The 17283-nt window shown below is 43.6% G+C and overlaps 1 protein-coding gene across 1 annotated transcript; it reads right to left on the reverse strand.

Moving 5' to 3' along the window:
* Positions 1 to 1946: 1946 nt before the first annotated feature.
* On the reverse strand, positions 1947 to 11225 carry LOC146983443 (peptide YY-A-like). The gene is made up of 4 exons (XM_085785038.1): positions 11105 to 11225; positions 8521 to 8708; positions 4022 to 4102; positions 1947 to 2361 (listed from the first exon to the last, which is right to left on the reverse strand). Exons 2-4 carry the CDS (start codon positions 8706 to 8708, stop codon positions 2337 to 2339), a joined length of 294 nt encoding a protein of 97 aa, XP_085641164.1. The 5' UTR covers positions 11105 to 11225; the 3' UTR covers positions 1947 to 2336.
* Between the last annotated feature and the right edge of the window lie 6058 nt (positions 11226 to 17283).

The raw sequence follows: 17283 nt of genomic DNA on the forward strand, positions 1-17283 counted from the left end.
AGTCAATAGATAAACAAATGCAAATGCACAAAAGTGGAACCACCAGGGCTTTTTGATGAGAGCAGATGATAAACTGGATCACGGTCTCGGCCATTTTCGAACTGATGATGAGGGTAGTTGAGATTGTTATCTTACATCTTACACCAGCAGTCTTATCAGCGCTAGTGTCTCTCATTTCCCCACCTGAAGAGGCTAAATGTACTGGAACTTTCCATCAGCCGCTGCCTGTTCTCACCCCTGGGCAGGGGCCCAGCAGAGGGGCCTGCACATGTAGCCTAGTGGGAAACAATATGAGCTGCAGGTTAGTCCTTTCAGCAGATACTTAGATCTGATGGTAATGAACTCTTAACAAACAGTCTAACTACATAGCACACACAGCAAAGCCACATCTCTTTGGAGTGCTCTGTGGTCAAGTGGTGAGAGCTCAATCAGTGGTTGCTGGTTCAACTCCCAACAGATGATCTTTACTGCATGTCATTCCCCCAGTTGACTCTACTGTCTCTCTTCACTGTCCTATCTAATAAAGGCATAATCTCTTTGTGCCATAAAGCAACACACATAAAGATCATCTCCATTGTATTTTGTCCACCATTAACTGGAGAGAGTGTGTGTATGTGTGTGTGTGTGCATTTAAAACCTGATGTTATTTCTCCACTCGCAGTAGAATTCCACACTATTTTGACTCAAACCTGCTTGCACAACTACTTAACGTTAGTGTTTCACATTTTTGATGAAAATTATATTCCTCCAAATGTTCTCCTCTGGTTTGTGGACAGGTGTTTTATATTTGTCAATGAAATGTCTTCAGGCTGACAGACAGTGGAGGGAAGATCAGACAGAAACAACAGGTGATGTTTTTGGTCTTTTCAGGGATTTCTTGTTGTTAAAACAAATATAAAATGACATATCATTATCATGTAATATCATTTACAGTTTTTCTCCATTGGTTTGGCTCATTTCTTGAAACAGAAATTACATTCTCAAAAAAACATGGACAAACCTCCAAACCACTTGGCAAATGTTCACAACAGAAATGAATTTCTCACTAATTTCATCAAATTGCAAATGTGTACATCTTTGCAAATGATTAAGTACAGGTAGCTGCAGTTACAGTAACAAGGAAAAAAGGTCTTTTGCAAGTGACTGGACAGTGTGCGGGAAACCTTTTTCCTTGTTTACTTGTATATGTGTATGTATATACTCATAGAAGTCATCACATAAATAGTCTGTTCAGTTGTCAAAATTAGTCAAGAAAATAATACCATGAATACCATATATGAATTTGATAGATGATTGATTGATTTGATTTGATTGATTTGATTTGATTTAGGCCACATATAATTTTCCTTGTTTTTTTGCTGATATGTTTATATTACTGTAAAGTATATTGTGTTGTATAATCATACAGCATATTATGCTGTATACATTTTCTTTTTACTCTGATGTATGGAAGTTAATTTATGTGTGAATAACAATGGTTACAATTTCCTTGGCAGTATGAGTGCAATGTGTGATGTCAAACCTTGGAAGCTACTCTTACCATAAAATCATCTTCAGTGCTCCTCTGCCATAGTGACAAAACATCTAAACATTTTGACTTGCAGCGCTCACACAAACCAGAGGTATGATGCATTTTGAGGGGGCACTGACTATGAGAAAGGAATTTTTGACATGATATGAGCTTTTGCAAGTGAGCTATGGCGTTGTGCTGAATTGTAAGACTGTTTTGTAAAATGATCTTAGATTTTTGAGAATGTATTTTCTGTTTCAAGAAATGGGGAAAAACTGTAATATGTAAAAAAAGAAAAAAAAAAAAGTACCTTTGCAATTCTCCCTTTATTTTAACTCTAAAACTGTTGATGTGATGATCATCTCATGCAGTGTTGATTCCCAGGCATACTAAGCTTACAGCAGCATAAATAATTTAAGAAAAACACATTGTTATCACACGGAAACATTTTTATTAATTTACTCTTTTGTTACTTTTTACAGGAACAGTAAAACAAGACTTTCTCCTCTAAACAGTGTTGGGCAGTAGAGGGACATTTATGCTCACACACACACAGACACAGTTCCATCTTCTGATTAATAGTGCTAATCTCATATATATGTGAATATATATGTTTTTTATTACAATAATAAATTATGTATAAATATGTTGAAATCGGTGAGATGTGAGACGGTGACAAGAGAGACAGAGAGCTTGTATTCTGGCCAGTGATGGTCATTGGTTGGAGTTGAACTCAGGGGGAGGGGGTCAGAGGCACATGTTGGCCCCTCTTGGTGCATTGTGGGACACACTCAGAGGGAATGCCGGATGAGGGGGGACGGCGGAGTCACCACATGTAGGAATCATCATATCTGTGGGAAGACACAAAAAGAGGGAAGAACATGTAACGGCTTGCATGAATTAAAACTCCTATATTGTTGTAAGCAGGGCCGGCTCTAGGATTTTGGTGGCCCTAAACAAGATTTTTGTTTGTAGCCCACTCTAAGCGCAAACACCAAATCATTGGTTAAAACTGAATACAGACATGTTCATGCCCTCTGACGTTTGAGGCCATTTTCTCGACTTTTACATATTTTCTTAAATTTATCTTTTTAAGATACTTGCAGATGTAACAATACTCAAGTGTTTTATGTTTAAATATTAGAACCTCCGCTGTAAGCACACTGAGGCCAATTTCAATTTGTCCTGTAATTTGACACTGTATAAAGAAATAATTTAGGCCAAATGCTGGAAATTTGAGGTCTGCTTTTTGAAAAATTTCAAATCCCTTGTGAAAACACACCTTCAGTCATGAGAATGAACTGTTTTGGTGCTTGAAACAGGATATGAATACAGTAATATATAAGTGTAGAAAACAAGTCTAAAATGAAATTTTGTAAGGTTGCTTTTTGAGCACAAATGTTGTCATTCTGCCATTCTATTTTCACCAAATGTCTCAAATGTGAGATAAAAGAAGCTGAATATTGACTTCAAATGACATATAAAGCTTGTTGCGTGCGTGCAGACCTCAGGTTGTTTAAATGACTTGAATGAACCCCGGTACCTTTCTGATCATGTGGTCCCCCACCTAACGGCTGTGGCCCTAAACAACCGCATAGAGTGTTTATGCCAGGGGCTGGCCCTGGTTGTAAGAGTAGGTTTCCATGTTTTCTTTGATTTTATTAGCGTGTTCAGGTTCTATCTTAAAGCAGAAGTAAGCGATCCGGTCGTTTTCGCTAATGCTGCGTTCCAGGCAGGCTTTTGAAATCGTAAATTACAGCTTCAAGTCACAACTTACGACTTTGTAGCGTTTCAGGCAACCCACTCCTGTTTTTCCGACCTGTTTTACCGGTGAAAGTCACTATAACGGCCACTCGTAACTTCCGACCTGTGAACTCGTACCAGATCGAAGTGGTACCTCACAGGTCGGAAGAACAGGAGTTACGAGTTGCCTTGAACGCACCATAACAGTCCTCGTCCCTGCGTCGCCACATTCACGGCGTCCCTTGGCTGCACACACAGCCCTGCATGCCGTTCTCTCTCCTCATTGGATAAAAACTGTAGGATACGATAAATGTTTTCTCCTCGGCTCAGAGCAGAGCAGAGTGACTGACAGACCCGTGTTTCAGACCAAACACTCTATGTAAGTGATTGCTGTCGGAAGATATAACTATTTAAGACTTATATTAACACAAATATATCACTTACTTCTGCTTTAATACTGTTAAAGTATCAAAGCCTCAGTCCACAGAGAAATATATTTCGAAAATTCAGAAACTGAGCCTTGAAAACAGATGTCAGGACTTCTGTAACTTTGTGATGTCACAACAGTGGAGTCACTGCCCTTGGCCATGCCCCGCCCACCATTCAACCTAACAGCCACGCCCTAAGCCCCAGTTAACAGTCATTGATGAAATAAATAACAAAGAAGCTGTCATCAGGCTGTCATTTTAATAATAGTGATCACATGTTGTAATATGTCTAACTATGTCTCTCATGACTCCTTTACTTCATGCAGGTGAGTGTCTTTACCTTGATCTCTGGTCTCTGTTGCTGTCGGCACCAAACAGAAGCTCAGCGACCATGTCCTCCTGAGCTGAACGCTTTCCATACCTGGGACACACATGAGGAGATTTTTTTTCAAACACTTTATGAATGCTTTTTTGGTTTAAGGTTATGCATAATTGAAGGCAAGTCTCTTTGAGTGACAGGTGGGCATCATCACATCATTATAAGGCTGAGTATTGCGCTCCCTGACTAATGACTGACCTTTATGTGTCAGTTCAGTTTCTCTTTGAACAAATGAGTCTCTGGTTGAGACGGGTGACAGCTGTTGGTCAGAAGAATCCCACAACACTTTGCGTTTTGTTGTACATTCAGATGAGATTCTCCTCTTCTGTCCCTTCTCTTGTGTTTGGGTCACCAGTGACCCGTTTTCAGGTTTTAAATGCATAAAAGTACCACATAGATTTGTTTATAGCTTCAAGGATTTTTGACTTTGTCAGGAACCTCTATTTAAACCCCTTTTTTTTCACAAAATTCTAAAATGCTCTGGTTAAAATGATGACATTTGTGGTGTTAGGGTCAAGAACAATAATTAGAGTTAAAACTGAAATCATAAGTGCAAAACCAACCTTTTCAATGATAAGGAAGCCTAACAACGTGACCAAGAGATGAGAAAGAAATGGGATGATAAATAATAGTTTTAGTGTGTTTTACAGCTTAAATTGAAGCCAAGGGGTATACTGACAAAAAAGACCCAGGGTCCCACACCAAAAAATATTGAAACCAATATTTTCATGGATAAGGAAGCCTAACAATGTAACCAAGAGAAGAAAAACTAATTGGATGAAAAATAATGTTTTTAGTGTATTTGCATTCCTGCCTGTGGCCATTAAACTGTAATATTCTTCTGTGCAATAAACCAGCTCACTATGGTCTGTACAACGAAGCAGCTTATTTCTAGGTGATATCACCTCAACAGAGATTTATTTATTGTATGCTTATATTTTCTTTTGTATATACTGTTAAGATGGGGGGGGGGGGGGTATCTTAAATTGTTGTATTGTATTATTCTGCTATAATATTCTTCACCTTTGTACACTGGAGCGCTGTGATGAAAGAATTTCCCGCAAGGGATTAATAAAGTATATTCTATTCTATTCTATGTACAGCTGATTTACAGTAAAACACGGGTCAAAACTGACCCGAACACATAGATGGCAGCAGAAAGCTAACACAAGACGAAGGCTATCTTATCTCTTTCTGTCTGTCGTCTGTGTCCTCTTCCTCCTGCCCATCTGCCTTTCCAGTAAATTGCTTCACATGTTTGTTCCCCTCTCTTTTTGCTCCTAATGCTTCCATTTCACAGTCAGATTTGGAGTGTGTGTGTGTGTGTGTTTTAGTGCTGGTGTGTGAGTGTGCACAGGTGCGACTTCCGTGTCGGCACCAGTTGTCTTATACTTATTGTCTTAATAAGGAAACCAGGGGTCCGGGAGAGTCGTAAATGTAAAACCACAGAGCCGTTCAACACACACAGCACAAAGTTTACTTGGTTGTGTGTGTGTGTGTGTGTTTGTGTGTGTTTATGTGCATGTGCATAAAACAGTGCTGCTCAACACAACCCTGCAGTTTCACAGTTTTCCCATCAGCCACCTGTTCCACTTCACCCTATGACCCCAGCACCCAATTTTATGCTTTGTTACACACACAGGGAAATGTGTGTGTGTCCTGCCCGGTAGGAAAGCAATCGAGTAGCTCATGCAGCTGTCACAGTCACACAGTGCCACACATCAGGATTTAAAACGTTCTCCCATCTGATAATGGCTCGTCTGCACCCGTATACCTCCCTGAGTCTCCCTGCTCCGTCCTGCTTTTATATTCTCCGTGTCTCTATGTGTCTCGCTCTCTTATCGACTTTGTCTCTTCCCATCTGATTGTCTTTCTGTCATTCTCACTCCCCCCACGGTGCAGTCAATTTACCTCCTTTTGTTGTTTGTTCTTTCTGATGTCTTAATCTTGATTGTTTTTAGAGGTATGAACCCTGGTTGTCCCTCTTATCTCTTAGCATTTCATCTGCAAGCAAATTAATCACTGAGTTCCTTAGAGGATCACTTATCAACACTGGATTACACTATTTTATTTTTCTAACTTAGAAAAGTTTTTGTTAACCAGGCAACCAGAAGTGACACATCTCCTTCCTCTCTTTGTTAGACACTTTGAAAAAGTCACTGTACAGTTCTGCACACTCTAAAATAACTGGCTCAGAAGATGAGGTCTATTCACTCCCTTACTGACATCATTCTTCTCAGACAACTATTGTCTAAACCAGGGGTGGGCAAATGTTTTGGTTCAGGGGCCACAATTTTTCTTTTTTGTGTGTGTGATTCTCTTATCTGATTATTTATTTACTTAATTTTTATTATTATAATATTATTATTATTTTCTTTCTTTCTTTTTCCCATTTGTAAGCTTAGATATCACAAGTTGACTATTATTCTGATATCTGGCCGTTTGTGGATTAGCTGGGGTTAGGAGAGCCTTGTCTTGCGTGTGTGTGTGTATGTACAGTATGTAAGTCCTGTAATGTGTTTCAATGTATTTGTTTTTCTTTTATTTCTTTACCTGACATTGTATCATTGTATCTTTTTGTGGAAGGACCCCCTCGAAAATGAGATGATTCATCTCAAGGGGCTATCCTGAATAAATAAATTCAAAATCATATTCAAATTCAATGAGTTTTAAAATTTGACGGCCGGGCAACTATCAGATGGATGGAGTGTGTTTGTGTGAACTAATATAAATGACTTGTACCTGTAAAAGCCATTACATAAAAGTAAAAGAGAATTTACATTCAGTTTTAGTCGAAGCCATGTTGTTGGTCACCGTTTTTTGGCCAGTTGCTATAATTTGGACAATTCTGTAAAACTATTTGATGGGACAGATTAAAAAGCCCAAACCCTTAGGAAACCAGAAAAGGTTTAATTTTAACTGTTTTGAGAATGCTGGGAGTGCAAGAGCAAACATTACACACAGGCTAAACTACCTTTAAAGTGTAATTGCTGAAGTTAAACCACCTGAAATCATCTCAGGTTAAAATGTATTTTAGTTTCAGTTCCAGGAATCAGATTCAGTCGAATGTCAATGGGACAACACAGCTGGCTGCAGCTACACACTAATATGGACGGCCATGTTTTGTGATGGACCAGAGACACCGGACTGCACAGATCCATCACCTGTATCAGCAGGACCTGGAGCTGACAGCCACCGCATTCCCTGGCATTTTATTTGATGCAGTCAAACCTTTATATAACCACAAATCTCTTCATCACACATGATACGTCTTCATTTGCAGCTCTCCAATGAAACCTAAGAACTTTCAAGGTGAAACAAATTGACTCCCTGTGGCATTTGGAGTCGTCTTTAAAGCAGACGTTCAAATATCAACAACCTATTTGAATTTCATGAATAAAAGCTGATGGTGCCCCGACCGCTCCAAATCAAAAAATATGCCATCTGACAATTCCATACTGCCGACTTTTATACCTTAGAGCAGCAGGCTCAGCTAATTGGATTTGGGATTCTTTCTCGGGATCCATCTGTACTGATTTTATTGCTCTGGTCCCGTTGATTTGGAGGCCTGGAGGTTTTGGAGAGTGGCCAGTAATCTAATCTACGGAGCTGCCGGCGTGAGCTGGAGAAGGGCTGGGGTGGTGTCGGAGCAGGGATGCATCATACACCGACAGAGCTCACGGCTTAAAGAGTAGGAATCTCTTAGGACGCGCTCGCTATAATGACTTGGAAAAAAAAAGAATTCAAGATGGGCTTAAGGGGCTGCTACACTTTTATTATCTTTTCACCTGAAAAATAGTTTTTATCACCCTACAATTGTTTACATATATTTTACCTTTCTTTTGCCATACTTTTTTAGAGAAAATTGAGTCTTAAAAGTTCATGGTTAAACATCCACCCATTAGCTACACCACTTATCCATACAGGACTAATTCATATTTAATTAACACAAAATTAAGTCTGGCGGGAATATTCGTGATTTTGTTTGATGATTTATATTTTTTCTCACTGATCGCTTTTGTGAATATTTACAACTCAGTAACGATACTGAGATCTTCAGTTGGGTATGCACAACATGTTACATTTGTTATTTTAGTCAAGGGGATTCAAAAGGGTCCAAACATTCATGCACTGTGATGAATATTTTAAAAAATAGATTGAAGGAACGCCGAGTGGCGCAGTGGGTTAAGCAGGCGCCCCATATATTGAGGCTATAGTCCTCGTGCAGGTGGCCCCAGTTCGAAACCCGCATCGGACGGCCCTTTCCTACGTGTCATTCCCCCTTTCTCTGCCTCCCCATTTCCTGTCTGTCTCAACTGTACTGTCAAATAAAGGCATGAAAAAGCCAAAAAATATACTTAAAAAGATTGAAAAGTTAAATTTAACATTCTATAGTCATCCTCATCCATAATACCTTCACACACACCGATGTATATTGTACTGTATATGTGTGCGCATACCTCTGCCTTGTGATCAGGTTGATGTAGTGTCTCAGGGCGGTGTAGTACTTGGCCAGCTCTTCGGGTGGGGCGTCCTCACCGGGGTTCTCAGGTTTGGGGGGGTAGGCGTCCGCCAGCGCTCCCAGACACACCAGCACACAGAGCGCGACGGCCACCAGCACTGTCCATGGCTTCAGCATCACGGCCATCTGAGAAGATGCAGGGGGTCAGTGACCAAATGATCCAACATCTCAGACTCATTTTTAATTCAGAAATCAGGAAGGCCAAACAGCCTGAGCAATAACTGCATGTTATGAAAAGAAATGTTTGAAGTATATTTTCTTTAAAATTAAAAAGTAATGTAACCTATTTCTTGTCTGAACACACACTGTGTTTTTTGAAAGATGGCTGGTGAGTAAAATAAAGGCGTGTGAAGCAGATATAAACCAGTCGATATACATCATATACAGAGAAACAGTCCTCAGGCTGCAGATTGACTTATTGTCAGGCAGAGTGTTGTGAAGCTCCTGGGAGAGACAAAGAAAATAGATCGACTCCAGTGGAGGAAACTAATCTTATGCTTGTGTCTGAATATCATGCTGCACATGTAATAATGACAATAAATAACACTTGCTATGATTTATTTTCTTGTCTATTAAGAGGGAGCGATGCAATGAATTTTCCTCCTCTTCTATTAATGATGTGTTTTTTATAAGAAATTAAACGCTGGCTAAATATATGAATATTAAAAATACCAAAACAATTACAACAGTTCTGAAAAGCAGCCTGTTCTCCAACAATAACAAAGATTACTTTTTAATTAGTTTGGCATAATAATACAGTATGTTTCATGTTCTCAGCACCTTAAACCATTTGATCATTTGCTATGATGCCATAATAATGTTATTTTATATTTATAATATTCTAACACTCAAATCTTCACCTGCACATAATACACCTTTCTCCATCTCAACTCACAACACAGTTAACACTCTCAGCTCCAAACCACAGCACAAGGGAGCAGGGTTTCTCCCAGTTTGCCACCGTTCACCACAGGCATCTCCTCAGAAAGTCTGGTGTGAGCGTCTCCTCAGCTCATTCCACAGCAGCTGCACTGGGTGAAGGTCAAGTGACAGTAGCTCTGATGGTTCCTGAGTCTAATTAGCTTTTGTTCATGCCATCAGTGAGGAGACAGTTCACATACTTTTCCCTGCACTGTTGGACTTATGTTTTCAATATGGAAAAGAGTAAGATGAGACAGTGTTTTTTCTTTCTTTTTTTTATTCTAACAAATATGAAGATCTGATTGTGTTGCACTACAAATACACATAAAGGTTGATCATTCCTAAGGTTCACTCATTCTTTCTATCTGTCCACACAATCATTTGTTACTGAGCAGGTCCAGGTCGACAGAAGCTTGAGAGATAAACGTTTTAAGCGGCTAAAAGTATGTGGATTATAGTAAATATTGAATTTAAAGGAGCGATTACAACACTCCTCTCACTTCAGGTACTAATGAATGTACAGAGACTAATAAACCACCAGAAAGCGGCACAGTCTGGGGCGAGACACAACAGTCAAAAACACTGTTTTTTCATGCACTGATCAATTTTGATATTTTGGGCTATTTTTCTTCCTTAACATGTTTTCTTTCAGAAAAGTCAAAAGAAATGGTAGAACTTCCATTAAGGTGGTTATTTTACGACATTTGGTCTCTTTCGTCAGTAGATTTCTTCTAAATTTACAAAAAGTTACCATGCTACTGTGAGATATTGCTGTGCCTGTCCAAAATTGTCATTTTCTCCGTATCCGCAACCAATCGTAAAAGTACAATTTACATTAACAATCTATGGAATTTTGAGTTTTTCCTCAGACTCTGAGCCTGAAATCTCCACTTCAGCATCACTTACAGACACCACACCTTCCAGTTTGATCCCTTTTTATATTGTGAAGGTTTTTACAGAGGGATTTGTTGATATATCATTCACAGCCTGATTTATACAACATTTTATTCCTAACAGGTGACAGTATTTTCTCATTTACAGAGTGATAAAAAGAGATATCCCAAATCCCCTCAGTAAAAAACTTCTGACTCTAATAGGTCAACAAAATAAAACAAGAATTTTGAAAGGGGCTATATCCATTGCTCAGATTTCAGTTCTGGAAATGTATGCAAATTAGCACATATTTCATTAGATATTGCCTCATTTACATATTTAAACAAAAAATCTGACAAAACTTGTAATACAAGAAATATTTGTCTTAATGTAAGTGATAAACTTGGGAAGTTTCATGGTGATATCTGTTAGTTAAATTTTTTTTACCCTATTCACCTGTAATGTCTACCCTTAAGAATAAAAACCTCACGTTATCGCTCTCAATGAAAACTCCGCATGCCAGAGGGAGCGACTCAAAGCTGCCAACAGGTTATATGTCAAAACATTCATTATATGCCGCAATTGAGACTTTAAAATTTGTGCTTTTTGCTTTTGCGCACAGAGGTTTGGTCATAGATTTTTCTGCAACTGAGTTAAAGTTTTGAAATGAAGCGCTCCAGCAGAAGTCAATGAAAACATCCTGATTCAAATAGAGGAAGATGACTTACTTTGAGAAGACTTGGGAGTTTGCAGGTGTGGAGTCGGAGCTACAGGTGGTTTCTGTCAGCAGCAGAGATCTGGTCTCCTGTCAGTTTTCAACTCCGCAGGTCGCTGTGTCCTGGTTCCAAACCGCAACACAGGTGATTTATATAGTTTAGCAGCAGCGGAGGAAGGAGGGGTTGAGCCACAGGAGAGTGTGTTTGTGTGAGTGTCAGCGTACGCGCGCGCGCGTGCGTGCGCGCGTGCGTGTGTGTGTGTGTGTGCGTGTGTGTGTGTGAAGAAAAAGTGTGGGTGTAGACGGTGTAGTGCGTCAGATGATGGTGATGGTGATGATGAAGACATTACTAAGACGTCGGTCACGCAGCAGCTAAAGTCCTGATGGAGTTAACAGATGACATTTAGGGCCGTGACAGTCCAACGCTGCATCAGTGGAAAAAAAAAAAAAGACTGGTTCATCTGCTGCACAAACCTGGCAACACTCACTGGTTGCTTTGTCCCATTTACACACCAAGTCCAATTCCTCCAGTAGCCACAGTGGCCTCTGGCAGCATCTTGACCCATGACCTCTATATGAAGAGAGATCAACATCTCAATAAGAAATCAATAATCACTTAAAAAAGAGATTATTTTCTGCATGTGTGAGCAGCAACATCTGGAATGCAATTTGTCCCTATGTCCTGATGGAATATGTGTCCTCTAGGAGAAAAAATGAACTCATTCAGTTTTAATTAGGTTGAATTGATAAGTGGAGACATTAATACCTGAAACCTAGTCCTTGATCAAAACATGACGTTGACACATAATTACATGGAGGTTACATTTATTTTCTTTGTCATGCTCCAGATTGTGCAGACTTATTCATTTGTCTCAGGTAATTAGACTCACTGATAACAGGTCTGATTCCTGCCACTAGGCGGAGCTCCTGTCTTTACTCAACAAGAATGACAGACAGACAGACAAACAGACAGTGGACAGAGGTTGTGTCCCTGTTGGGAAGGAAGTGTGATGACGCAGAGTCTACGCTCTTCAAAACTTTGACGCACAGATGCGTGCACGACTACTATGGTTTTACACATCACATCTTCTTAGTCCGAGCCTCCTCTTCCTCTCTTTTGTGACTTCTCCCTTTGACATAATGGAATCAGAGTTTTGCACGTGTGTGTGTGTGTGTGTGTGTGTGTGTGTGTGTGTGTGTGTGTGTTTGATGTGGTTTGATTGTAGACCGAGAGTGGCATCGTGCCACCAGCTCAAAGCCATAAGTTTCCTTTTTAAAACCTAATCTACGTATGATGCCTGACACCGCACGACATACACCGACATTAAAACAAGAGACTGTGTTGTTGTGATTGATTGGTGCATATCTGTGGCTATTTTAAGACTTAAATCTGAATCATTAGTCATTTAATTTAAAATTAAATTTGTAGTTTTGCTCATCTTCCCCAGCTTCATGGCTTAAAGCTATAGTGCGTAACTTCTACGTGTCTGTAAATATCCGTTTCACCCAAGCCACTACAAGAGGAGATGATACAACGCTGATTAAGCCGTTCGGCTCCTCTAACACCTCGTGGTATTTTGTTCCTTTTGTATTTGGTGTCTTTGGTGACATTCCCGCACTGGCGCAGAGGAAATAATGGTGCGTTCCAGGCAACCCGTAACTCGTGCTTTTCCGACCTGTGTCGGGTCGGACGTTATAAGTTTGACGGCTGTTATAGTGACTTTCACGGGTAACAGGTTGGAAAAACACGAGTTATGGGTTGCCTGGAACGCTACAAAGTCGTAAGTCGTGACTTGAAGTTGTACCTTACGAGTTCAACAGCCTGCCTGGAACACAGCATAACGCATACTCGGTTTTACCTGACAACGAGAAGGGCTACAAACTGTAGCCGGGCGGTTTACACCGTGCCATACGCTATATTGAGGTGCCGGCTGTATCGTTGTAATAACGCAGAAATCCTCTAGGGGGCAATATAAGTTATTAGCTTTAACAATAAAATCTACATAACAATAACAGCAGTCCCCTGTTTTCATGTTAAGGCTCATCAGTGTAAACCACTGGACCTTTGGTTTTGTTCACTCTCAGATTAAACACTTTCTACTATTGGGTTCTGGGGTAGGAACAAAACTGGGTTCTAATGCTCTTGGAGTTGAGCTAAGCAGGCTGTCAGGTGGTGGAGCTCATCTCCATCTCCTGTAGCCTTCAAAGATGGAGGCCTCCTCTTCCAGAGAGTCTGATCAAACAGACACATTTTCACAGAATTTGTTAAATACCCGCACAGCAGCAGTAATATAATTAGTTATTCGAGTTTTGTGATGTGGCAGCGTGTTCTTACAGAAGATAAATACGTCACTGCACAACAAACAGGTCAACTGATTAACATGACAGAACATCCATAAGAGAGAGAGAAAGGAAACTTTATTAATTCCCACAGAGGAAAATCTCAGCATCACAGCAGCAGGTTCACCAGCAAGGACCACACCACAACAGCGTGCCATTAAGCATTATAATGGATGAAATCTAAGTGTTGAGGATGGATGAATGGATATTGCACAGAGTGGTGAAGGAAGGTTGATGTCTGCTCTGCCGGTCTGGGAGGATGAAATGAAGACCGGGTGGAGGGAGACTCAGAGTGGGGGTTCCGTCTTAGAGTGGTTCCGTCCAAGAGAATGCACTGACTGAAGAGAGAGGGATGGGGGAAATGAGGGAAGGATGAGAGTAGGGATGATCGGAGAGAGGGATGTGGTCAGAAGGTGCCTGGATAAAGGGAAGGGAGGGTGGGTCCAGATTACTGGGGCAAACAGAGGAAGAAGTGGTTGACCAGGTGTATGAAGGCTTGACCAAGGGGGTGGATCGGACTATGCACAGACGTAACTTACAGGTGGCCATATTGGGTCTGTAAATGGGTGATCCAGTCATCTGCACTAAAACACTATTCATAAATTTTGTCCGTATAGCTAATACTTTAAAGGTCCTGTGTGTAAAATGGAGGGAAAATTGTGATATAGCGTTCAGATTCTAGATTGCAGGGCTCGCTCGCATGCACTCACCCCTCCCATCGGCAAAGTGACGGTGGCCTCCAAGGACAAAAAAACTTGTTTACCTACTCCTCCTCCTCCTACTTTCCTCCCGCCTTCTTCTCTGTGGATTTATTTATGAACGCAAAACTCACGAAACATGCTCTCTGGCTGGCTGGATTTTCTTATAGCTAAAGCAAGACCCTTGCTATGTGTATAAAATAATAATTATAAGGCTACGAAAACCAAACAAATTGTATAGCAATTATACACTCATATAAATATTAATGGGAAGTATATTCAGATCCTCCTCCTTGAACCGCCACCTTACCGTGGTGGAGGGGTTTGAGCACCCGAATGATCCTGGGAGCTATGTTGTCCGGGGCTTAATGCCCCTGGTAGGGTCTCCCAAGGCAAACAGGTCCTAGGTGACGGGTCAGACTAAGAGCGGTTCCAAAACCCCTCATGAGTGACAAAATATCAAGGACGTTCACGTCGCCCGGATCGGCGTCACCGGGGCCCCACCCTGGAGCCAGGCCTGGGGTTGGGGCTCGCAGGCGAGCGCCTGGTGGCCGGGTCTTCGCCCACGGGACCCGGCCGGGCCCAGCCCGAAGGAGCGACGTGGGCCCGCCTTCCAGTAGGCCCACCACCTGCAGGAAGGACCATGAGGGGCCAGTGCCGTGTGTTTTGGGTGGCAGCCGTGGGCGGGGGCCCCGGCCTTCCTGGAGGCCCTGGGAGGGGTGCTGGAAAGTGCTCCAACCGGGGACTCCATCGTTCTGCTGGGGGACTTCAATGCTCACGTGGGCAGCGACAGTGTTACCTGGAGAGGTGTGATTAGGAGGAACGGCCTCCCCGATCTGAACCCGAGCAGTGTTTTGTTATTGGACTTCTGTGCTAGCCACAGTTTGTCCATAACGAACACCATGTTCAGGCATAAGGGTGTCCATCAGTGCACGTGGCACCAGGACACCCTAGGCCGGAGGTCAATGATCGACTTTGTAGTCGTGTCATCTGATCTCCGGCCGTATGTCTTGGACACTCGGGTGAAGAGAGGGGCTGAGCTGTCAACTGATCACCACTTGGTGGTGAGTTGGATTCGCTGGCAGGGGAGGAAGCCGGTCAGACTTGGCAGACCCAAGCGTATCGTGAGGGTCTGCTGGGAACGTCTGGCAGAATCCCCTGTCAGGGAGGTCTTCAACTCCCACCTCCGGGAGAGCTTTGACCAGATTCCGAGGGAGGCCGGAGATATTGAGTCCAAATGGACCATGTTCTCCACTTCCATTGTTGACGCGGCCGTCCGGAGCTGTGGCCGTAAGGTCTCCGGCGCTTGTCGCGGCGGTAATCCCCGAACCCGGTGGTGGACACCAGAAGTAAGGGATGCCGTCAAGCTGAAGAAGGAGTCCTACCGAGCCTGGCTAGCTCGGGGGACTCCCGAGGCAGCTGACGGGTACCGGCAGGCCAAGCGGACGGCAGCCCGGGCGGTCGCGGAAGCAAAAACTCGGGTCTGGGAAAAGTTCGGGGAGGCCATGGAGGAGGACTACCGGTCGGCCTCGAGGAAATTCTGGCAAACCATCCGACGCCTCAGGAGGGGGAAGCAGTGCTCCGCCAACACTGTTTACAGTGGAGGAGGGGAGCTGTTGACCTCGACTGGGGATATCGTCGGACGGTGGAAGGAATACTTCGAGGATCTCCTCAATCCCACTGACACGCCTTCCGTCGAGGAAGCAGAGGCTGAGGATGCAGAGGTTGATTCATTCATCACCCAAGCTGAAGTCACTGAGGTAGTCCGGAAGCTCCTCAGTGGCAAGGCACCGGGGGTGGATGAGATCCGCCCTGAGTACCTCAAGTCTCTGGATGTTGCGGGGCTGTCGTGGCTGACACGCCTCTGCAGCATCGCGTGGCAGTCGGGGACAGTACCTCTGGACTGGCAGACCGGGGTGGTGGTCCCTCTCTTCAAAAAGGGGGACCGGAGGGTGTGTTCCAACTACCGGGGGATCACACTCCTCAGCCTCCCGGGGAAAGTCTATTCCAGGGTGCTGGAGAGGAGAATTCGGCCGATAGTCGAACCTCGGATTCAGGAGGTACAATGCGGTTTTCGTCCTGGCCGTGGAACACTGGACCAGCTCTACACCCTCCGCAGGGTGCTCGAGGGTGCATGGGAGTTTGCCCAACCAGTCCACATGTGTTTTGTGGACTTGGAGAAGGCTTTCGACCGTGTCCCACGTGGCATCCTGTGGGAGGTGCTCCGAGAGTATGGGGTCGGAGGCCCTCTGCTGAGGGCTGTACGGTCCCTGTATGACCGGAGCAGGAGCTTGGTTCGCATTGCCGGCAGTAAGTCAGACCTGTTCCCAGTGCGTGTTGGACTCCGGCAGGGCTGCCCTTTGTCACCGGTTCTGTTCATTATTTTTATGGACAGAATTTCTAGGCGCAGCCAAGGGCCGGAGGGGGTACGGTTCGGGAGCCACTTGATTTCATCTCTGCTTTTTGCAGATGATGTGGTCTTGTTGGCTCCCTCGAGCCAGGACCTTCAACATGCACTGGGGCGGTTTGCAGCCGAGTGTGAAGCAGCTGGGATGAGAATCAGCACCTCTAAGTCCGAGGCCATGGTTCTCGACCGGAAAAAGGTGGCTTGCACCCTCCAGGTCGGGGGAGAGTTCCTTCCTCAGGTGGAGGAGTTTAAGTATCTTGGGGTCTTGTTCACGAGTGAGGGGAGAACGGAGCGCGAGATCGACAGGCGGATCTGTGCGGCGGCCGCAGTAATGCGGTCATTGTATCGGTCCGTCGTGGTGAAGAAGAGCTGAGCCGAAAGGCAAAGCTCTCGATTTACCGGTCGATCTACGTTCCCACCCTCACCTATGTCCATGAACTCTGGGTCATGACCGAAAGAACGGGATCCCGGATACAAGCGGCCGAAATGAGTTTCCTCCGCAGGGTGGCGGGGCGCTCCCTTAGAGATAGGGTGAGGAGCTCTGTCACCCGGGAGGAGCTCGGAGTAGAGCCGCTGCTCCTCCACATCGAGAGGAGCCAGCTGAGGTGGCTCGGGCACCTGTATAGGATGCCCCCTGGACGCCTCCCTCGTGAGGTGTTCCGGGCATGTCCCACCAGGAGGAGGCCCCGCGGAAGACCCAGGACACGCTGGAGTGACTACGTCACTCGGCTGGCCTGGGAACGCCTT

Source organism: Trachurus japonicus, chromosome 8 (assembly GCF_045865225.1).
Source record: "Trachurus japonicus isolate A0001 chromosome 8, Traja_1.0".
Taxonomy (NCBI): domain Eukaryota; kingdom Metazoa; phylum Chordata; class Actinopteri; order Carangiformes; family Carangidae; genus Trachurus; species Trachurus japonicus.